Below are 23420 nucleotides of genomic sequence, written 5' to 3'. Positions count from 1 at the left end.
GAGACCACGCGGGAGGCTGTTGTTCAAGCACAGACCAGCGCTTGGCGGAGGACACGCTGCAAGGGCTTTTGGTCTCCCCGTGCAAGCCCGGCACCTTCCCCGGTTTTGCCAAAACACCAGCGGGAATTTTATTTAAAAAAAAAAAAAAACCAAGAACAACGAAGGGGAAACTCCCGCTCCAGGTTCACGGCCGGGCCCGCAGCCCACGGCCCCAAAGAAGCCCCCCCACGCCGGGGGCACGCGGTGGCGGCTCCTTTGTTAGCCGCAGCCTGCGGGGCCGGGCGCGCCCGGCGGCCGCCCGTGTCACTCCGGCAACGCACAATGCCGCCCGGCCCCGCCCCCCGGCGCCCCAGCCCGTCGGCCATTGGCGGGGCGGCGCCCCACGCCTGCCGTCACGGGGCCGGGCCCGGCGGGCGATTGGCTGAGCGCTCCCTCGCCGGCGCGAGGCGCGAGGGGGCGGGGGCAGGCCGGGCTCGCGGCCGGCTGTCACAGCGAGCCGCGGAGGGATGGTGCGGCGGCCGGCGGCCGGGCAGCGCGCATCGCACGCGGGCGGGCGGGCGGCGCGGATGGGGCAGCGCTGCGCGGCGCCATGAGGGTCCCGCGGAGCCCGGCGCGGCTCGCCCTGCTCTGGCTGGTGGCCGCCCTGGCCGCCGGCTCGCTGCCGCGGGGACCCAGCCCGGCCCCGGGCGCCGAGGCGGGGAACGAGCTCAGCCCCGAGGCCGCCGCGCCTCAGCCCACCTTCGCCGCCACCCTGGGCAGCCCCCAGCCCAGCGCCGCCGCGGGGCGAGCGCGGCCGGGAGCCCCGGAGCGGGCGAGCCTGGCGCCGGAGCGGGCGAGCCTGGCGCCGCCGGGAGCCCAGCCCGGCCCCGGCACGGCAGCCTCCCCGGTGGCGGCAGGTTCTCCCCGGCCCAGCCAGTGGCCCAGCACCGGTCTCCCCGCGGCAGTCCCGTCCCCACCTGCCGAGCAGGAGGACGTGGCCACCGGCGGCAGCCAAGGTGAGTCCCCGCCCCGCCCTGCTTCCTCTTTTGCCCCGCGGGGGGGGGGACCATCCAGGGAGCCGCGGGCTTGAGCTGGGAAGGGGCCGATGAGGACGATGCTCAGGGTGCGCAGTGATGCCTGAGGCTCCTGAATGTTGAGCCAGCGCCAGAGGGAAACAGCCCCGGTGCCTCCCTGTCCCCCAGCTGCTGGGGACGATGGACGCTTCTGCTGATGGGGGCAGATGTAGACAGGCCAGGAGAAAAATGTTTACTTCCATTTCCCCGACCCCGCTTCCCCCTCCAGGAAAGCCTGGACGATCATCTGATGTTGAGCCGTGGTCAGCAAAGGGTCGTTTTTCTTTTTTGTCGTTCCGCTGGTTTTCTCACCTCCCTGCGGCGCTGGTTGTCTTTTTTTTTTTTTTTTTTTCTTGTGGTACATTTGGGTCATTCATGGCATTTAAAATAGAAGACCCCGGAGAGGGATTTTCAGGATCAGGCCACATAAAGTTTGGTTTAAAGATAAGCAAGGGGCAGGTGTAAACTTGATCAGTTGCACATTAACAGAGGGTGGAGGCTTTTAGCTTTTCATTCAGGGCTATTTCTCCTGCACGTCTGTGTTGATGACATATGGACGGTAATGACAAATGGACACAGGATAAAACCACAGACGAGAGTGGGAAGCTTTATGCTAGGCAGATGCCTGATGTCCGGTATCTACCTTGACAGACACCTGCTGTTTTTACCTTTTTATTACACTTTGGCAACACTGCTCATGCAAATACAAAAAAATTAGTTCTATTGAGCTAGAATATACCCAGTATTTCACCTCTGGTTTTTATAAATGGATGTGAGGGTGAGAAAGAAAATGTGGAATTTTGTTATGTACACATACTAACCCTTATTAGGGGGTTGATCGTGCTCCCATTGAAGTCAATGGAAATTTAGAAATTGGATTGAATAGTAGCAGGGTTCCATGCCCCTATATTAAATAATGCTTGTACAAGCAAAGATCAGATTTTTCTATTGATCAAGGAGCCAACAAGGAGGAGTTTCATTTAAAAGAAACTTATTTTTAGAGCCTTTTATATTCTGAATTGTACATGGAGAGGAGGGGGTAATTGTTTGTGATGCCTTCAAGCAATGGTTTCCAGCACAAATAGTACAAATAAAGATGCACTAGGCTCCAATTCTGCTCCCTTTGACCTTGATGACAAAATTCCCATTGGCTTCAAAGGGAGCAGGGTTGGATTCATGTTGTGTTGATAAAGGGGGCATGTTAGCTATAATGGGGGATGGGGTAAAATCTATACAACACCCATGACACACCTGTATATCTATCCACTGAATACATCCAATGAAGTGAGCTGTAGCTCACGAAAGCTTATGCTCAAATAAATTTGTTAGTCTCTAAGGTGCCACAAGTACTCCTTTTCTTTTTGCTAATACAGACTAACAGGGCTGCTACTCTGAAACCTGTATATCTATAGGTATTTATAGATATATATGGCCGGGGGGGAACCTGGGCTGCTTGTAGGAGAATACATGGAAGAAGTGTCTTTGGTATAATCACAAGTACAGATGATGATGATTGATCCCTGAGTGTGCAAGGGATGGAGAGGACACAAGACACCTTCTCCTCCGTCTTGAGTCACTTGTGCAGGGGCCCAGGAGAAGATGCTCGGCACAAGAATAGCTCCTAGCTAGAGCAGCAGCACCTTTAAAGGGGCAGGGAAGAATGTGGAGGAGGGCACGATCATCCTTCCACCCTAGCCAGCAGAACTGGGCAGGTTCAGAAGGGAGACCACACTACACCTTTAAGGGATGTAGCAACCAGTGTGCGCCCACTGTAAGGCATTGTGCTCCCTGGCCAGCCCCTAAAAGGCAAGTTGAGTCATAAGAGTAAGAGATTCTATCCACACGCCGGTGACAGGAAATTTACGTAGACTGGGATTCGTGGTACTTGTTTATGTGGATGCTGTCTAAATTCTGTATATTGGGGAGGAGGGAAAGGGATATGTAAATGATGAGTATTTGCCAAGACTTTGGGAGGAGCCTGTGCAAATGCAATGCCTGATTTTTCATGTGAGTTAAAAAGGCCTTCAGCTTTTTTCCATTCTGGGAAGTATCACAACGTAGTCATAATCAACTCTAGGGCTGATTCTGCTTCAGTTGAATTCAGTGGAGCTATACCCAGTTATACCAGTTGAGTATCTGAACCTTATTTTTGTATTGGCTCTTCCATACATCTATATCCCCAAAATGCCTTAAAGAGCCATTATGGGAAAGGGTGAGATATGAAGCGGCAGAGGCCAGGGAGAAAAGCTATTTTCAGCTGAGATTTGAAGTGATATGGAGAATTAGCGAGGTGGAGCATACACCCCTCTCCAGAGCTTTTGTGTTCTCATCCACATGTGTTGGAAACTCAGTTTTCTCCTAATGAAAGTAGACAAAACTCTGCTGAATTCAATAGAGCTGTTCCCATTTACTCCCGCAGAGAATTTGTCCCTATAATTTCAGAAATGAAGACTATTTATACAGACGGACACTTATAAATACACCAACACTGAAGATATTTTGAAGAAACAATGTTAAATTCTGGACAAGGATGTGAAACTGGATGGTATTTTGCTGCTGCTTTTTACCACTTCAGCAGTCAGTGTCCTTTTGAGCAGATGATTTCAGCCAACTTTTCTTACATGGCTAGAAATGCTGTTTGTGGGAAACCTGGATTCTTCCCCTTTCCCACCCACACCCTTTTGTTTCTGTTGCGTTTTGTGTCTTTATTTCCTTTTGAAGATACAGGATGGTTTAAGGTTGGAAATGATAGATAAGACTAGGAGCAGGTTGTATTTTCTCAGAGCAAAAGCAACCTTCTCAGTTGTACAATGATTAAACTTCATCTGCTCTGTCAACAAACTAATTGAGTGAGTTGCAGTTTCCAGAATATGTAGTTTGAACCTGAGGGCCTGAAGTATTGAGAGTGAATAGACAGGTTGTTGAGTCATATAAAGTAAATATTCTCCAACTGATTTTATGCCTAGTGTTTCTCTGCTAACTGATTGAAATCTGTTGGGAGAGAAGATGACTTATATTAGGAGCAGCCACTATAGCCACCACCCAGAAATGTTTATGGTCATGTCTGGAAGTACTGTAGTGTATCACCTCTAAAACAGGTAATGCAGTACCAGAAAGTACTCCTCTATTACGCAGCCTCCACAAGGACAGTACTTCTAGCAGCAGTATCTTGGAATTATGTCCAAACCCCTCACCTTTTAAGGCTAAGAGAAGCAGGGCCTCTTGATTTCATGCTTTATTGAGACAGTGAGCGGAGCTGTCTAGTTTCCATATAGGCAAAAGTACAAGTATCATGCATAGATGATGCAAGACGTGAAAGGAAAGCTCAAAATTTAATGAGGATCCTCACTCTTCCATGTTCTGTGCATGATTCTTCCATGTTCCATGTATGATTCTTGCATGTTTGCTGGGATGGGTGGTTTCAGTTAAGGACTGGGAGTCAGGAATTCTTGAGTCTAATCCCAGTGCTGCCTCTGACCTCCCCTCCCTGCCCCGGGGCAAGTTACTACACCTGTCTGTACTTCAGTTTCCTCATCTGTAAAATGGGAACAACAATACTTCCCTTATCTACTGCAGGGATGGAAAGACAATTTGTTAATCATGCTTGTGAAGCTCTTAGAAGTTGGTAAATGCTAATTATTATTAATAGCTACAGCCAGTTGATGTCCACATTAATCATCTTTGGTGCCTTTAATACCGCAATGATAGGCACCTTAGAAACACCTCTGTGGACAGGTTACACTCACTCTTGCAGGTTGTTCGTTAGTAAAGGCAGTTTGAGTTTGATTCATGGAGGGTTTAAGGTACAGTAACAGATGTAATGGGTTTAGGCCACCAAGTCCGGAATACATGAACCAGGAGAGCGGCTTCCTTTTTATGTGTGCAACATAGTTCATTTTAATCCGAGGCATATACCTGATTTCATATGGAAAAGCCTGTTTGATTTGCGAAGTTGGTATATGTGGTAGGCACAGCCATCAGCCTGCACCCTAGTTAATCCATATATTTTTAGTACTGTTCCAGTCTATGAAGTGTCACTGGGAATCCTGTAGGGGCAGAGATTCATTTTCAAACAGTCATGTGTGGTTTTAACCACACGACTACCATTACAATCAATGGCCATCACATGGCTGACTACAGAAATGGACCCCGTTTTATCACGGCTGCATTTACTCTCAACACTACTATTGCAACCCATAATGGGGAGAATAACATTTTGTTGGAAGCTGGTGGGCTGGATTCTCATCTGGTTTAAATAAGGAGCAACTCCATTGGAATGAATAGAGTTACGCTGGTGTCAGGTTAGTGTAAATGGGAGGAAAATCAGGCCTAATGTTTGTTTGGCTCTGTCAAGATGTGAAGTGCTATTTAAGTGCTGTTACTATTATTTTATTATCAATGTATTTTTTCCTTCCACACATCAGTTTACAGCTGTTTCAACAGTAGGTGCAGTGTTGCCAACTCTAGTGACTTTTATCACTAGTTTCGTGATATGTGATGTGGCTTTTTCCCCGAGTCTCAGCTCCTGAAGTCATGTGATAATATCAGAATCTCCGCTTTCATTTATAAGAAAAGTAAGTTTCTAGCCCTCAAGGTTGTGGAGAAAAGCTTGAAAATTTGACCTCTCAAGGCTCCAACAAGGGAAGCAAATAAAGAGTCCCCAATTTTTTTTAAAGTTACTATCTTTAAGTGAATCTCAGGATTTTTCAGGGGCTTAGCTCTTTGTGTGTGGGGGGTGATAGGGGGAGGCATTGATGATTCCGATCTTGGGAGTGGCTAGGCAGGTCATTTAGTTCATTATAGTCAAGGTTTTTGTTTTCCATACACAGAGAGCAAAATATTTTTCAATCCAGAAGATTTATTTGTATCAGATCAACAAACCAGAGAGAACAAATGCAAAATCTTCATGAGAGAAAGATCAGAATGTGTCTCTCACTGTATAAATCCCCCATCTTGATTCCCTTTCAGAGCCTGGCTCGGGCCCAACCCCAGAAGATGAACAGGGAGACAGACCTATTGAATGCAATGGTTTGCTACATAGAAAATGGATTGATGCTACCTACACCTCAGTCCAAAACCCTAAATCCAGACATCCCTGGAATTTTGAGGTTATTTGAAATCTGAACCCAGATCCAGGTTTCAGAAACTGTCTCCACTTTTGCAATGGTTCTAACCGGCTCTCTAGCTCAGTACCACCAAATTTTGGGTGTTCAGAATCTGGTTCCATATCTGAATTTTGCAACATGTACATTTTGAGCGTAGGGGAAAAAAATAATTCTTTGAGCACCTATCGGGAAAGGTACCTGAAGTGATTGTGGATACGCAGCATTATTTGCATAAATGAAGCAGATCTTGGTACATTGAAATGTGGGGTATCAGGCAAAGCAAGGTATCCTGACAGTAAGTGACCTGTGTAACCACATTTAGAATACTACTATCTGTGCTGTTTTGTTGCTGGGAATACTCTATCCAGACTGAAAAGGTGCAGCCGAAAGCAGCCAGATCGATTGTGTCCATGTTAGAACGAAAGATTAGCTAATAGACTTTGCTCACAAACAAGAGACTAAGGCAAATCCCATAGAGGGTTATAAAATCCTGGAAGGAGTACAGTACTTCCAATCAGCTGTCTTGTAAACAAGAGATGTTTCGGGACTGGGGCCATTGAGGGCATTTGCAGCTCTGTTTCCCTACTCATCCTGACACCTCATGGCCCTGATTGGGTCCCCACCTCTAGTTTGCCATTGACTGTGTCCTTGAGGTTTGTGCTTTGGGGAAAAGTGCAGTGTACAATACGTAAAGGGGAAGGCAGGGTGGGATAAGTATGGGACTGGGAACCAGGAACAGCTCTGGTCTGAATCTCTGACTCAGCCATAGGCTCCCTTTGTGACCTCAGGCAAGCTATGTGAACCTGTCTTAGTTTCCCCATCGGTAGATGAGGGATAATAACACTTTCCCACCTCACAGGGGGTGCTACAATGTAATATTTTAACATGCACAGCACTTTATAAATCTGGACTAACACAAAAAGCAGCATTGTAAGGCAAGAGAGATGGATCTGAGTTTGAATCCAGCTGAACACTGCTGCCACAAGTACTCCTTGTTAGTTTGTATCAGCAAAAAGAACACAGCTACCACTCTGAAACCTGTCAACATTTTATAGAATCTCACCCACTATTGCATCAGACTTAAGCTTCTTGCATCAAATTTTCAAAGCTCCTAAATGCCACTGGGATTTATAGGCACTTAGCTGCATTTTGAAAATTTTACCCCTTGTCACGAAAGCGCTACATAACTCCTTTGTCTCAACTTACTCATCTTCCTTTATCAAGCTTCATTTGGGCTCCGCAACCTCTCAGCTGCTGTGGCCTACATATTTATCAGTTTTTTGCACAATCCCTTCAGTTCCTTCTTCCACAAACCCCTCTCCTTTACATCGAATGACCCCCTCCGAGCTGATCCGCGTTTTCCTACTCACATTTACATTCCTCTTAAAGACCCACTTCTGCTACACTGCCTACAGTGAATTGAGCTGACTTGTGTGTCATTGGCCTGTTACAATGCCCTTTCCTCTGTGCTCTGTCTGTTTGTCTTTCCTTAGGCTCCAATCTTCTACTTGAGCACATCAGACGCGCTGAGTGCATTGGAGGTGCTACCCTAGAGAAATAATACTAAGGGCTGTCTCTGAGGTTCTTGAGTGATGTTTGGATTTGGGCCTATCTTTAATAAAGAACTGAAGATCAGTTAAAAGAAAAGGAGGACTCGTGGCACCTTAGAGACTAACAAATTTATATGAGCATAAGCTTTCGTGAGCTACAGCTCACTTCATCGGATGCATCGAATACAGACTAACATGGCTGCTACTCTGAAACCTGAGGATCAGTTGCTTTCCAAGTACCTGAAAAGCAGGCAGCTGTTGGCTGCTTTTCATGGGGAATGAGAAACAATTTTGAGGAGTGTTTTTTATTCAAATATAGGCTAGCATGGAAACCCGAGACCTGGAGAACATACTCCCTGCCACTCTTTGCTTCCCTTTCTTCCTCCATCTGACTGAGGCTGATCTTTCTCACGTCTGCTCACAAAACTGCCTCTCTCTTCCCTAGATTTTCACCACTGGATGAATGCCATGATCTTCCTCTTGCCACTGCTGCTGGGGGTTGGTGTATCTCGGTATGGCATGGCAGGATGGTAGGACTTCACAGTTGTTCCTCTTGGGTGCATTAGAAGTTGTAATGTAGGAATTACTAGGTGAGGTTCTGTGGCCTGTGTCATGCAGGAGATCAGACTAGATGATCATAATGGCCCCTTTTGGCCTTAAAATCTATGACTCTCCAAGCAGGGAAGGCTCCCAATCCATGGATATTGATATCTCTCTGGTGCTGGAAGACAACTTGGCTGAAAGCAATCCAGGAAGAGCCTGATGGTGCTTGCCTTATCTTTAGACATAAAGGATGGGATACAATATGTATAGAACGACCTATGGGAGCTGCTCCAAGCCAGCACAGTCCTGTCCTCTTGCTAAGCACTTGGAAATACAGCTTACGCTTGGTATCATTTGAAAGCTCTGGATTTGCAGTTCGACATGGCTGACAAGACACCAAGGTTTCAAGGAGACAACATCAGGATTTAAATTTTTTTTTTTTTTTTTTAAGAAATGGAAATTGAATCCCAGCTGGGAAGTAAGGAATGGTTGTGCTACATAGAAACCATCCTGGGAGGGGCCAGAGGAGTGAGGGTGTATGTTGTAAATCATGAGCCTCCTATTGTGAGTCTGAAAAAATAAATAAATAAAATCATGTTGCCTTCAGCAGGAAACCGAACAACAAAGTACGCATTGCTGCTTCCATGGAGCGGGTGTGGTGTGGTCTCAGAGCCATGTCAAACTCACATATGCATCGAACTGTCAGCAGTGCCAACCACAAGCATTAAAAACAATCACGAGTTAGGACAGAAAAATAATATGAGATTATAAAACCTCATAAATTTTGGGTCATCTTACTTGCTGGTTCTTGAGCCTTTAGGGATCACATTTTCAAACTTTCTCAGCAATGAAGAGGGCTAGAAATTTGTATGTTTTTTTTTGTTTTTGTTTTTTTTATGAAAACTGAGTCTCACAGTATCACATGATTCCAGGAGTTGTTGGGGCTGAAAGAAAAATCCCAAAGAATGCTCAGTATAAAATTGCAAGAATTAGCAGTGCTGAATTACAGAACATCCTGATCTGTTTACTTAAGGTACCTATCTGGCTTCATCATTGCAGTGTACGAGCACCTCACAATCTTTGAATGTATTTATCCACACAACTCCCCTTTGAGACATGGCAGTGCTATTATTCTCATTGAACAGATGGGGAAATGAGGCACAGAGAGACAAAGTGACTTGCCCCAGGTCACACAGGAAGCCTGTGGCGGTACAGGGAATTGAACCCAGGTTTCAGGCCAGGGGTTAGGGCCTAGGCTGTCTTTCCTTTCTGGTAACTAAAACCTCAGTGCTTGAAAGTCCGTCCCCTGGACTCCAAACACAAGGTAATTCATTCTGCTGCTTATAAAATTGAAACGTTCATGCCATTTGGCAGACAGGAAATGCTTCCACAGATCTGATCCGATTGCCCAAGCTCTCAAGAGGGAGTGGGATGTTGCTACTCAAGATATATCTTTTATCAATAGAAATAAACTCATTTCTATGCTGGCTGTGAGGAGTTCAGGTTTCTCTTGGGAATATGTGGCTGGGGGAAGGGATTGTTGTTTCTGTTTTCCTCCATTAAAAACCTGTTTTAAAAAAACAGCTTACAGGGACTGAATTGCCTTACATAAATTAGATTGCAGCAGAGACTTTGTTTAGCTGTTATAAATGAGGTTCCTGCAAAGACTCTGATTAGCTTCAGAGCCCTGGGTGCCCATAGAGTGTTTGATCCTGCCCCCTTGGGTCACACTGAGCAGCCATTGAAATCGACAGGGCTCCTTGTACAGTAAGGCGTTGATCAGCATGAATATGGGGACAGAATCTGGCTCCCAGGTAGGGATTTTTATATCTGCTACCTAAAGGCTAGATTGGAACTCTGCCAGGTACTCTGCCTGGTGAGTAGCTGCACCACCCCACGAATGGACCAGAGAACCCAATAGGATTCAGAACCTCAGGTCCACCCCTGCTCCTGCCCGCTGGAGGAGGAGTGAGTTACTTCACTGCCTTCTTGGGAACAGCACATGACCCCTCTCTGCTCCTGGCCAGGGCTGCTGCTCCTCACAGCGGGGAATTTTCAGAAGAGTAGTCCCACCTGTCCTCCCCACAGCCAGTGTCACAGTCTGAGCAGGACCCAGTGGGAGAATAGTAGGGGCCTTGTAAGGTTGAATTAGGTGTGTGACGGTCTAGCTCTCAGTGGTGGTTTTCATTGAACAGAAGAGAGAGCTGCTTGGTTGAGGGGGTTTTCTGGAACATACGTCGCTGACTGCAGAGAACAGACCATCTAAACATGATGACATAGCGCTAATCTGCCTAGGAATGTTTGATCTTAACAAAGCTAGCCCATTGTTTAATGACTGAATTCCTTTCCTGGTTGATGCTCTTTGGGCTGCTGCTCTATTAATTCCACTGAGAGTTGGCAACACATGAAGAATTGCAGAATAGGGGTAGAGGGTGAGCTTTCCTGGCTCTTCTACACCAGAGCCGAGCAAGCGAGATCAACAGGACTTTTCTACCTAGGGAGGACTGCAGGGCTGGCTCTAGAATTTGTACTTTCTGCTCCATGCACACGTGCGTCCTATTTCAGAGCAGGTGTAAGTGGCAGCAACCTCAGTTGAGTTTCATCTGCTTACACCAAGTCTGAGTTTGAACCCATGCTACTCAGACTAGACATATGCTGAATGTCCAGTATTTGAAGTAAAATTTGCCCATAATTGTAACTAATTCAGAGTCTAAGCATGAGAGACTAGAGTGTTTTTCTGCAAAACTCTTGCAACGCTGCCTCTTCCTCTAAGGTTCATGTCTACACTTTAAGGTTTGCCATGATGATCAGCTAGCATTTTGAATTCATTAATCCAATGTCCATATAAATAAACCCAGAGAAGAATAGCCAGCCATGACAGTCTTGGGTATTTGCTAGTACTCATTGCTATACATGCCTTTTAAAAATTGGACAGGGGACTGGTTCTGTAGCCTTTCAGTGAGAAAATGGAACTATTGTGTTTCTCTCTTCAGAGTTCCTGAGCTGTTTGTAGCCAACCTTCACACTAACTAAATGAGAACCCTTTCTCTGGGTTTGTCTGAATGCCTTCAAGCACTGATTTTGGGGTGTGTCACCCAGCATTCCATCAGTCATGCTTTCTGCCACGGGAGCAACAGTGCCAATGCCTAGAAAAAGGAGGACGCATGTCCCAGTGGTTAGGGCCATAATCTGGCAATGGTGAGACCTGTGTTCAGCTCCTTGCTCTGCCACAGGTGACCCGTGTGAACTTGGGCAAGTCACTTAACCTCTCCATGCCTCAGATCCTCATCTGTGAAATGGGGACAATAGCACTTCCCTACTTCACAATGCTGTTGTGAGAATGAATACATTACGGATGAGGTGCTTAGATGCTACAGTGATGAAGGCCATAAAAGGACAGGGGAGAATGTGGGTCTAGGACAGAGCAGGCTAAGAGCTGGGAGTCAGGATCTTGGGGTCATATTTTCAGTTCTGTTGCTCAGAGATTTTAAGGCCAGAAGGGGCCATTGTGATCATCTAGTCTGACCTCCTGCACGTCTCAGGCCACAGAAGTTCATCCATCCACTCCTATAATAGATCCCTAACCTCTGCCTGAGTCACTGAAGTCCTCAAATCTTGATTTAAAGACTTCAAGTTACAGAAAATCCACCATTTACTCTAGTTCAAACCAGCAAGTGACCTGTGCCCCGCAATGCAGAGGAAGTTTAAAAAAAAAAACCCCACAAAAAACCCCATGGTCTTGGGCAGTCTGACCTGGGGGAAAATTCCTCCTCTGCCCCAAATACGGTGATCAGTTCGACCCTGAGCATATGGGCAGGACCCACCAGCCAGATGCCTGGGAAAGAATTAGCTGTAGAAGCTCAGAGCCCTCCGTGTCTAGTATCCCGTGTCTGGCTGTTGGATGTATTTGCCATGAGCGGGCTCACATGGACTGCAGCTGCTGACTTGCTCGGTCACCTATACAAATTAATTAGCGCCAGCCACTGTACACATTTGAAGTCAGTGGGAGTTTTGCCATTGAGTGTAATGGGAACAAGCCTGTGTTCTTAATCTCTCCATGCCTTATTAATGTTGTCCATAAAATGGGTATAATACTTGTCTACCTCCCAGCAGGGTTGCCAGGCTTAATTAATTAGCGCGCATCTGGAAAGTTAGTTGGAATTTCCCCCATACATGTCCATATTGATTCAGTTAGGGCTGCTGACGTATTTTGACCTGCAGCTGCTACTACTCAAGCCACAACAAGGGATATAGCTAAACTTTGAAATGAGAGGAAATTTGAACACATAGGGACACTTGGTCTTGGGGGGGGGGTATATTCCTCCCACCTCAACCTGGCATTCCAGCTCTTCATGGCAATTATTACTAAATCAGTTGTAAATGTGGCTAATTTGACATTTCACAAGCTTTGAACTTGTGAGTGTGTATATATATAAAAATCTGTATTAACCTCTTAGTTCTTGCTTTACGCTGCATCTCCTCTGTGTAATCAGTAGGCTGCATATAACCTTTACCTGCATAACTGGTCATGCTTGCAGCATGCTTTCAACTGAATCTGCTTCGTTCCTTTCCCTACAAATTATATTTCATCAATTTTACGGCAGCTTTACATGGTATTTTGACTGATTGGCTGCCTATATTAACTAATAAAGCAGCTAAGATAGCTTTGATCCTGTATTTTTATGGAAATGATGGCATGTATTTCTGGGTAGCTGATTAATGCCATGTGTATTTTTAATGTACTAGCTTTACTGTGTGATCTGTGCTAAATGATTATATGGTCAAGCTGGGTTCTTTAAGTTGCTTATGAAAAGCATGTTGAAATGGATCATATTTGGTTTTTTTCGATAATCTCCTCTTGTACTATTTCAGTTCCCATAGATCCTTTCTTTCTAGGGTCACTTGCATTAGCACGGTGCATTCATGTTTTATTGGTAACAATAGAGAATTCATTGACTGCATTACACAGCCCGTAAATTTAGAGCATCAAGTTGGAGGCTCATGGAAGATAGAGATGTGAAAACAACCTGTCAGGTCCTCTAATCCATTCCCTTCCTAGTGCTGATTATTTCCTGCAGGGTATTTTTCTGCATCTTTGTCTAGTCTAGGTTTAAATGCCACAGTAGTGGCGCTTTCACCGCCTCCATAATCCATGCTAGTAATGATTGTTCTCTGTCTGTGGGAAGCGTGATGGGGGCCTGTGCACACTCAGTCCCTCCCGGAGGAGGGCAAACCAGAGTAAAATAGACAGACAGGAAAGATGAAGTGGCAGACGTGTAGCTGCAATGTATGTTCTCCCCCGCCAACCCTTTCCATTCCTGGGAGCCCATGAAAGCTGCTCTATGACAGCTCTGTGTTGTTGGGCCCCTAACTCTTATACTGCGGTGGCGGCACCTAGAGTCCTCAACCAAGTGAAAGCTCCATTGTGCGAGGTGCTGTACAAACCTAGAGGAAATAACAGTCCCTGTCCCAAAGAGCTTACAGTATAAAAGGCAAGACAAGGGTGAGACCAGTGAGGATCAGAGGGGAGAGGATGAGTGGGAAACAAAAATAACAGGCTGCTTTGACATTGATTGTGTGCATGTGTATACCACACCGCCAGTCCTCAGCAGCAATCCTAACTCTGGAAGGGCAACTTCAGCAGCATCCTAGCAAAAACGGGAAACGAGTCTAATTTGGGGCATATAATTACTGTCTTCTGTCACCCAATGTTTAACAATCAAGGTTAGCGGGTACTAAGGAAACACTTCTTTATGGTATGATCAGAACTATCTCGGTGATGACTGTACTTTCCGGAGTCAGGCAATGACTCATTCCGAGGACACCACCTGAGTCAGAAGATCTCGCTGTTCCTAAAATAGTTTATTTTTAATCATTCCCTGTGACCTATACAATAATGCAGCGTGCAACATGCCCCATCCTTGCCTTTATTTGATTCTCAACCCAAGAGTTGAAGAATCCCTTTCAGAACTGTTGATTCCGAAGATTACCAGCTCTTTTCATGGTAACTCTGTTGTTTAGAGGCAGAGTTTCTGAATGGTGGAACAGTCCTAGACCCTGTAAAGGAGTCCAGGAGACCTCATTCTCTTCTAGAGTGGAAGCGTGTAGGTTTCCCAGTTCCTGGAAGCAGTAAGCAGATGTCCTTCAATTCACTTGCAGAGAAAATAGGATGAGAAGGCATTTCCTTTATATCGTTTCACCTGAAGTGAAATGTGCCAGCTTTGCTCACCCTGTGGTGTTCTGATGTGGCTTCCTGAAGGAATCAGCTTTTTCTCTGCAATCTGAGATGCAGCACGACTAGCGTTCTCTGGGGTAGTGGTGGCACAAGTAAAGAGTGAGGTGGTACATTTGTGAGCCCGTGAATCGGGACTTCCAGGCTCTGGGGCAGCCCCAGTTCCATAATTATGGGAGCCTTTGTGTAAGTTGCTGAGCTCCGTACCCATAGGTACCCTGGGTATAATGAGTCAGATTCACCTCCTAGCCCACGTCCCAGTGCCAGCCTGTTGGATCCCATGGGGAATTCTCTCCTGTGAGAGGACAGGTGTTTTGTGGTTCCCCCCGCCTCTCGCCCTGGTATCCTTACCTGGAGATTCCAGCATGCAGATTCTGCACCATCATGAGAACCGCAACAGAGGTCACACTGATGCATGGATTTGCCCCCAACAGTTGTGCTGTCGTGGGGAACAGCAAGGCATGGTCAAGTCACGTTTGAATGAACAGGAAGGAAGGAGGGATGATCTTGCCATTAAGGCACTGGGCTGGGTTTTAGAACACTGGGATTCAATTCCCAACTCTGCCACAGACTTCCAGTATGGCTTTGGACAAGTCCGTAGTCAATCTGCGTCTCCTTTCCCATCTGTACAATGGGGATGACAATATTGCCTTTCTCCCATCCTTTGTCTAGGTTGTAAGCTGTGCGGAGCAGGAGTACCTTGTGCTCTGTGCATGTACAGCACCTAGTACAATGAGACCCTCATCTTGGTTGGAGCCATGAGGGGCAACTGTAATACAAATAGTCAATCATGCTCTTTGAAAGTCTTGCATGAAAGGTGCTATAGAAGTGCAAAGTATTATTGTTCTTATTTATTATTATTAAGGCTGGTTGAATGAAAGTAAGCATTTTTCTCATTGGGTTTTGTGAAAAGTCAACGTTTTCTGTGGGGAAAAGATTTTGGTGGAATTTTCCACTGGAAAATCTAAATTGAATGTTTCTAAACCAAAATTTTTCGAACTTCTTGTTTCACAAAAAGTTTCAATATTTGGCTTTTTTTGTGCTCTGATTTGGGATGAAGACAAATGTTGACATATCAGACATTCCCCTTTCCAGTCAGCTCTATTACCTTTCTTACCATAAACAAACAAAACATAGCGTTACTGGTTTGTTTTGCCCAACATACAGACCTAGTAACATATAAACACCATAAAGGCAGCCATACAGAGAAGAGAAAAATAGAGCAGGATCTTTTATGCCTGCATCAGAATAGATGACATGGGAACAGGAGAGACTTTCTGGGTAGACTAAAAACTAGGGGCTGTCTTTCCAAAATAGGAATAGCTTGCATGAGTAATTGACTAAATCAATGCCAGTTTTCCGCCACATCTTTGCTTGGCTATTAAATATATGGTCTTGTTTTACTGCTTTAGGAAACCAAGCAAATTGAATTGCATAACACAAGACAGATTGTATAAGATGGTTTCATTTCCATACTCCTCTTCCCCTTGCAGCTCTACAACCAACAGTCTAGGAGAGCTGGTGGGTTTTTTAAAATTATTTTGAATTAATCTGACTTAACAATATCAAGCACAGAAAGATCCAAAGATTTGGTAAACAAAGTTCCCAAATCAAAACAGAGTGCAGACCTGTTGGCTCTTGTCGGGGCTGGATATTGTTCTTTTTCTTTTCTTAGAGCCTTCTCTTCTATTTATAGCAGCCACTTCATTCTCTGCCTTTGTCATATTCTCAGTCTGGCTTTTTTCTTTTTTGTGGGCTTTCCTTCTCTTCAAGTCCTGTTACTCGGGCGAAACTCCCCCTGAAGTCAACTGAGGTTAGAACTGTGGAACTTGCCTCCTCTACCTTGGGGATTTGACCCAAATACAGCTGCTGGTGCAGACCTGCAAAGGGGCTGTTTGCACAATTGGAGCTTACACTGTTTTCAAGCCGGGGGAACATGTTTCAGTGCAAATAGTGGCTTTGCCTGTCTGTGCTGGGAGTGCACTGGTGCTGTAATTTGAGTGAATCCCTAGGGTGGACAAGACCTGGAAGCAGAATTTGATCCAGTGGATGATTTGCCTCCATAGGGAGTCTTGCATAGGGCTGGCTGTCTTCACTCTGGGTAGACATCCTCTTCCTGTTTGTCTTTCTCTCCCCTTTTTGTCCTCAGATACTTATTATGACTTATTTTTATTTCCCTGGTGCCTAAAAACCCTAGTTAAGGGGCAGGACCCCATTGTGCAAGGTGCTGTACCAGAACAGAATAAAAAACAGGAGTTTCCCATGTGCTGCAATAAAGGCTTCCTCCCATACCCCCAACACTGAATGCTAGTGGGTTATGATGACTATCCTCTTTGTTCTCACTGGAGATTAAACCCCAGGCTTCTAGACCCCAGGATATGAGCCTCTAGAGATTGTGCTAAAGTCCCTTAGCTAGGAGCTTGTAGTACTGTAGTGGGGCCATTCTCTATGGATCAGGTGCAGAGGGAGCTGTATAACTCACACCTAATAGTGAGCTATACAATGTCAAGGTGGGGGAGGAGCTAAATTCTCCAGTGAGTTATACGATGAGAGAGAGTTCACCGAATACCTGTTATGAAAGAAAAGTTAGCAAATGCTATATCTGCTGATAGAGCTTCTCCCTTCAAGGGCAAGCTGGACACACAGGGTATAAGCTCTCTGCAAAGTACGTATTATTATTAACGTGCCTTCCTTGGCTTGCGGCTGTTGTTGAGAAATCCAAGACTGGCTCCAGATAATGAATGACAAACATTTCCCTTGTCTTAACTATTTTACTGTGAGCATTTTGCTCCTGGAAGTCTACTATTCGTTGTTAATAGCATGCCACCGTTGACATTCATTCCCACTGAAGCACGACATTGGGATCGTCTCTTTTGTTTCATCTCTCGTTGGTTTCTTTTCAGCACACACTGTTGTGCAAGCCTAACCCGTTTAAAATTAAAATACATTGATGACCAAAATACTTAAGGGATGCACTGATAAATGAGTCTACAGTGCTGGCTTCCCTACAAAACAAGCCGCGTTTTAGGACCAATTGGGGAAGAGGAATGATCTTGGTGTGAGAAGACAGGCCTAGGTGTCAGAGAAAGGGGGTTCTGTTCTCAGCTTTTTATTGTTGGTTATTGCGGTAGGGCCTAGAGACCCCAATCAAGGACCAGGGCTCCTTTGTGTTACGTACTATACAAACATAAAAGACACAAGCTGGTCCTTGCCTTAAAGAGCCTGCTGCTCTCACTGATTCTGATGTGTGGTGTTGGGCATGGGATAGCTCAGTGGTTTGAGCATTGGCCTGCTAAACCCAGGGTTGTGAGTTCAATCCTTGAGGGGGCCATTTGGGATCTGGGGCAAAAATTGGGGATTAGTCCTGCTTTGAGCAGGGGGTTGGACTAGATGACCTCCTGAGGTCCCTTCCAACCCTGATATTCTATGATTCTATGTTAGGGCCTGATTTTCCAGAGGTGTTGAGCACCTGCGGCTCCCATAGACTGCAGTTAAGATTTTGGGAGTCTGGTTTTCAGACTCAAGAGCTTTGTGCCTTGTTTTCCTCATCTGTAAAATGAAGACAATACTCCCCCCTCCTGCAACGTCGCAGGTGTGTTTTTTGTAAAGCTTAACTCATTCATATTTGTGAAGCTCTACTTCATACTATGGCACTGAGGTGTGTGTGTATATATATTTTCCTTTCTACTCTCTCATCTAGGAAGTTTGGCTGAGGTTTTTTTATTTTATCATGGAGGAATCCCTGTATTTTAGCCTTTATTGGTCTTGGTGTCCTTTGTGCCTGATTCTCCATTGACCTGCCCTTGGTGGCATCACCTACATCTCTGCAAAGTAGATCTAAAGAGCTTCGGGGGCACTATGCTGATTTACCTCAGTTGAGGATATGGCCCACTGGCTTCAAAGGAGCAACACTGACTTGCACCAGCTGGTCATTTTGCATGTTTACTGCAATGGAGGTATGTTGGTTTGGGGATATGGTGCTTTAATGTAAGAGTGATGCAAGGCTTCCACTCTTCGGTTTGAACCACTAAGATCCAGTAAAACACTGGGAGATAGAAAATGTTAGAGTCCTTGGGCCATTCTGTTACGCTGGAGTGGAGCCTGTCGACACTCGGTTTGAATTTGGTCCATTGACTTTAATGCATTGAACCAGCATAACTGAAAGGAGAATTTGGCCTATCTTAGTGACAACAAAGTAGTTGGAATGGTCCATATTACCAACAGCTGATGACTACATGCATTTCCCTATTTAAAACAGGTAAATGGCGATTTGAAGCCTAGTAACATAGGAGGAAGGAATTCCTTAAATTCTGGCATCCCCCTCAGATTCAAGAATACTTCATATATACATAAAAAACATTACAACAGCTTAAAAATAAAAAGGGCTCAAGTGCAGGATTGGTTGAAGTTTCATTACCCTGCCAGTTGAGAAGAACAGAGCCGGCCTGCAAAATGGATGGTGCAATGAACATGTCTTGTATGCACATCTGCACATCCAAACGAAGCTGGTAAATTTCACTTCAGGCCACTGACAATGCCCATTTAAAATTGTGCTCAGTCTAATACTTGCTTGCATTTCTTACTGGGCTCTGAAGGATGGGACTTCGGAGTGGATGATTCTTGAACTTTTCTCTCTTTGCTGAGTGAACTATTTTGTGAAACCAGCCAGACAGGTTTGTCCGTGCATTTCTAATGCTGTGACACAACAAGGAATGAGAGAACAATCCAACAGACTTGAATGTCCTGTTGATCCAGTAAGGCAGATGACTTAGGTACTTAGCATTGAGCACACAATAGTAACACACACACAGAGAGTGCTTTACCCCGTGGAGCAGATCAAGGCTGCTAGAGTTGGGACAGAGAATGCAAGAAGCCCTAGCCCCCAGCCCTGTGCTCCATCCACTTTTGTTCCTAACCTTGCAGTGAGACCGCATGTACATTTTAGAGAGGGCTCCAGCCCCTAGGAATCTTCCTGCTATAATGTAGATGCTCAACTCCCATGGTGAGATGAGTGCAGTAAAAATGTCTGATGTGGCGTATAACACTTATGAATTGTTTTCTCTGGCCTGCACTTTTAAATTTTTCAGGAACCTGCTCATTTGCAGGAGCATTGACTCTTTTGTGAGGTGGAACTGATGCAGCATGTTAAAGGGGATATACACATTCTACCTACTCATGGAGATCTGGAGTCTTGTTTGCCTTGAGGAGGGAATGGTCTGTGTGTGCTTTTAAACCACTGTGTGTATAAGGAAATCATAACACTGATAGCTTGGTATTCATTCGGAAGGTTTCAGGGACTTCGTGCTGAACTTATCCAAGTTGGAGTGTTTGTTTATGTATTCTGAACTTGCTATTTAATGGAAATTTTCCTTCTGGATGCGAACGGCTGGTGTACATAAATGTAAATAATTCATGGTGGGGGAGCAACTGAACTGAAATGGAACATCATTGCAGCATCAATTACAAGCTTTACACTAAGGAGAGAACTTAGGAGCCATGGTACAATACTGATTGAAGCATTAATCTATGGTATGACTCCAGTTTTTAAAAAACAAAGGTAAATGGGATGTCAGGAGGCATAAGAACATTAGAATACAAATCTGAGGAAGTGCTCTTTGGGTGAAGCAGGAGTTAGGCCGTGTCCGCACTAGCGAGCTTACAGTGGCGTAGCTGCATTGGTGCAGCTGTGCCGCTGTGAGCTCGCTCATGTAGCTGCTCTCTGCTGACGGCAGAGCGCTCTCGCGCCGACATGGTAGAACCACCTCAGCAAGTGGCGGTAGCTGTACCAATGGGAGAAGCTCTCCGCCGACACAGCGCTGTGCGCACTTGTCCTTCTGCAGGCAAAACTTATTTCTCTCAGGGTGGTTTTTTCCCCCACACCCCTGAGTGACATAAGTTTTGTTGACATAAGTGGTAGTGTAGACATGGCCTTAGATGCCACCTAAAACGCTTATGGCTCAACTTTGCCTTCTGTTACACCCATGCAGCCCTACTGATTTCAATGGGATCGCATGGGGTAGCCGCACCTAGTAAACTCATATGGTGCTCCAAGGGCATACAATGGCCGACGCCAGCCCCCTTCTTCAGAGGGAAACGGAGCTCCGAAGAACACCCCAACAGTTGTCATCTGACAGCATCCACTGCCCCAGTTCCATTGGTCCTGGATAAAGGAAGATGTTCTTAGTGAATTTTTTTTTTTAAAAAAGTCACAAAATAAGAGAGCTGATAATAACTGCATCCGGTTGGGTTAAGGTTACCATGTTTCAGGTTCCCAAAAAGAGGACCCTGTTGGAGGGGCAGTACAACTGGGGGGTGCTGTAGAGGGTACCTGGGGCCTCACTCTTGAGGTGAGGGGTAGTTTCATCCCTGTCACGTGGCAGAGCTGCTGGTGCAGACCCAGGATGCAGCAACAGCTGTCAGTCAGCACCTCCCTGCGGGGCTTTCCCCCTCCCACGGGAGGGCTTGGGTGGACCTTCACAGCTGCCATATCCCATCCACTCAGATGCAGATGCAGGTGAGGGGACCCAATCAGGAAGCAGACCAATCAGGGCTCTTTCTGAGCTGCAACATTTGCTCTGCAAAAACCTGGACATTGCCTCTTCTTTTGATCCTCCACTTCTTTCCAGGTGGATTTTTCAAATAAACGAGGCAATGTCTGGGAAAACCCGGACATATGGTAAGTTAACCCTGAGTTGCATACTGTGAATTGTATGGCGAGTGGGCAGAAAGGTAGTGTTACAAAATACGAAAATAAAACCTAAAGAAAAATAGCCAGAAACATTCTCTCCCCCAGCTTAAAAGGTGTCCCAGTCTGTCATGTGTCCCAGGGAAGTGTCTCTCCATGCTCTCTGGTTTTACAATTTTGTTCTCTTTGCCTGGCAAGTGTTAAATCCGAATTAGCCTATGGCATTATGCCATCGTACCCCTGAAACTAGACCAAAATGGCAAAACCTGCGTGAATCCAGTCCTCATAACTCCTGTGTCTTGCTATCCCTATCTCTCTACCCCACCCCACCTCCAATGTAAGTTCTGGTAGGGCAATTCCACTTATTGAACAACAGGATAAAACAGTTTTATTGAGCTCAGAGCCTAAACCCTTCAATAATTAAAAGCAGGAGCGCACCAGCTCTGGGTTGGCAAAAGCTCACCTTCCCCCCCCGGCCTTTTGTTTTCCATACCTGGCATTAAAGGTGACTTGTAAGGGGTGTCGGAAGGGAATTGAGTTTGTACTCTTTTTTTGCACTTTTTTTTTATGATGGACAAAAGTCCTGAAAAGGATTTGTTTTTTAATTCTAATTTTTATTAAATTAGACAAAAATAGCTAGATTGGAAAACATTCTGGCAAGTGGAGACTTAGTGAAATGATGACCTCACAAGACCCAAGAATGAAAGTCGAGTAAGTGAGATGATTTGGGATTTTTAGTCAGGCTGTTTTAAGTCTCTTTTTAGGAACGCTTTCAGTGACTGGTGAACACTTTGGATAATAGAAGCCTTCATGAAAGAATCCACACACTTGCTCCTTCAATATGGTATTAGTGCTTACAATAAATACCCCACAGAGCTCCCAGAGGTCGCCAGCAAAACCAAGAAAGACAAGAATTTTCATTCCCGGTGATTCTAAGGTGTTTTTTTGTTAGTTTGTTTTTTTAAATAAATAAAGCAAAACATCAGTGCCCCCACCCTGTCAGGCCCTCTTTATACATCCTAAAAAAATCAGACACAAGCTCAACTCTTAAATTCTTTTGCAAGTCACCTTTAAGGTGGACTACTCATTCTGTGCAAAGCCACACAGAATACTAATATATGGCAACCTTCAGCTGTGGCTGTCAGTTTATGCTAAACACTTTTCCTGCTCCCAAGCATGCATGAACATTTCAGTAATAGTCTCTTGAAAGTACTTAGACTGTGCGATAATCTGCATGCATAGTCATTTGTCCACCTTAACTACTTTCAACAACCCCAGTTAAGGCTCTGGGGCAAATCCCTGGGGCTTGCATCTCAGAAATGAGCGTTGTATCAAGTGGGAAATGACATAGGCAGGCAGTTTAAACAGTGCTGACTAATGCGTATGGTTGCAGCTCTCTGTCACACGTGGGCATAACAGAGAGCAGAAACTGGCCCTTGGTCAGTCATTTTTCAGTGATGAGGAGGGTGTGGTGTACAGCAGCCAAGATGATGCTAGCCATTGGGCATTCCTATGAAGAGAGGAAGTGGGGTAGTTCATAGCTGACCTCAGAAGTACTCCCACCACTGAGGCAATTTCTTAAAACCCTCAGGACAAGTATTCTGCATATAGATTCTAGCATCTCTCCAGGATCCAACTATAGAGGATTGTGTAGGTCAGTGTCAGAACCTTGAACTGCAACCGCAGAATAAATAAGATGTAAACAGAACTTCATGGAGATCAAGTTGTATTGTCGTGGCAGGAATCTTTTTAGAGAGGCATTGTTAGAAAGCAGGGGTGCTTAGCCCTTGGAACCTTGTGGTGTGCTGAAGTCGGAATCATGCAAATATGTTTTTCAGTTTGGAGGCGAGATGGGGCCCAAGTCTGAAAGCTCTGATCCAGTTTGAACCAGGCTTTTGGCTTAGGCCTAGCTCTGGTTTGTTTCTAAAAACATTAATTTTGTTGCTAGAAGAAATTCTGCACTGTAGCAGGATTTTTAAAATTGCTCAGACTTAGCCTAACTCTGCCCCCCATGAAGTGGGTGGTAAAGCTGCCATTGACTTCAGCGGGAGCAGAGATAGGCAAAGGCCAAGTGCTTGTGACTCCACCCTTTAGCACAAACCAGATATGGAGCACACTCCCTTTTCTAGATATGAAATCATTGTATGTTTGTCTTTATCATTGTGCCAAGCTGCTTGATGGTCTTACATCCAGGGCCAAATTCAGTCCTGGCATATGTGGGTGTAACATTCAATGGAATCAATGAGAGTTACA

The 23420-nt window shown here is 45.4% G+C and overlaps 1 protein-coding gene across 1 annotated transcript in view; it reads left to right on the top strand.

Moving 5' to 3' along the window:
- Positions 1-589: 589 nt before the first annotated feature.
- Positions 590-23420, top strand: part of MEGF9 (multiple EGF like domains 9) — a 75773-nt gene continuing 52942 nt past the window's right edge. The window contains exon 1 of the mRNA XM_077836248.1: positions 590-995. Within this exon, the coding sequence (XP_077692374.1) occupies positions 590-995 (406 nt within the window). The remainder of the gene's footprint in view (positions 996-23420) is intronic.

This window comes from Eretmochelys imbricata, chromosome 16, assembly GCF_965152235.1.
Source record: "Eretmochelys imbricata isolate rEreImb1 chromosome 16, rEreImb1.hap1, whole genome shotgun sequence".
In the NCBI taxonomy this organism is placed as follows: Eukaryota; Metazoa; Chordata; order Testudines; family Cheloniidae; genus Eretmochelys; species Eretmochelys imbricata.
This window is presented reverse-complemented; position numbering and strand designations above follow the sequence as displayed.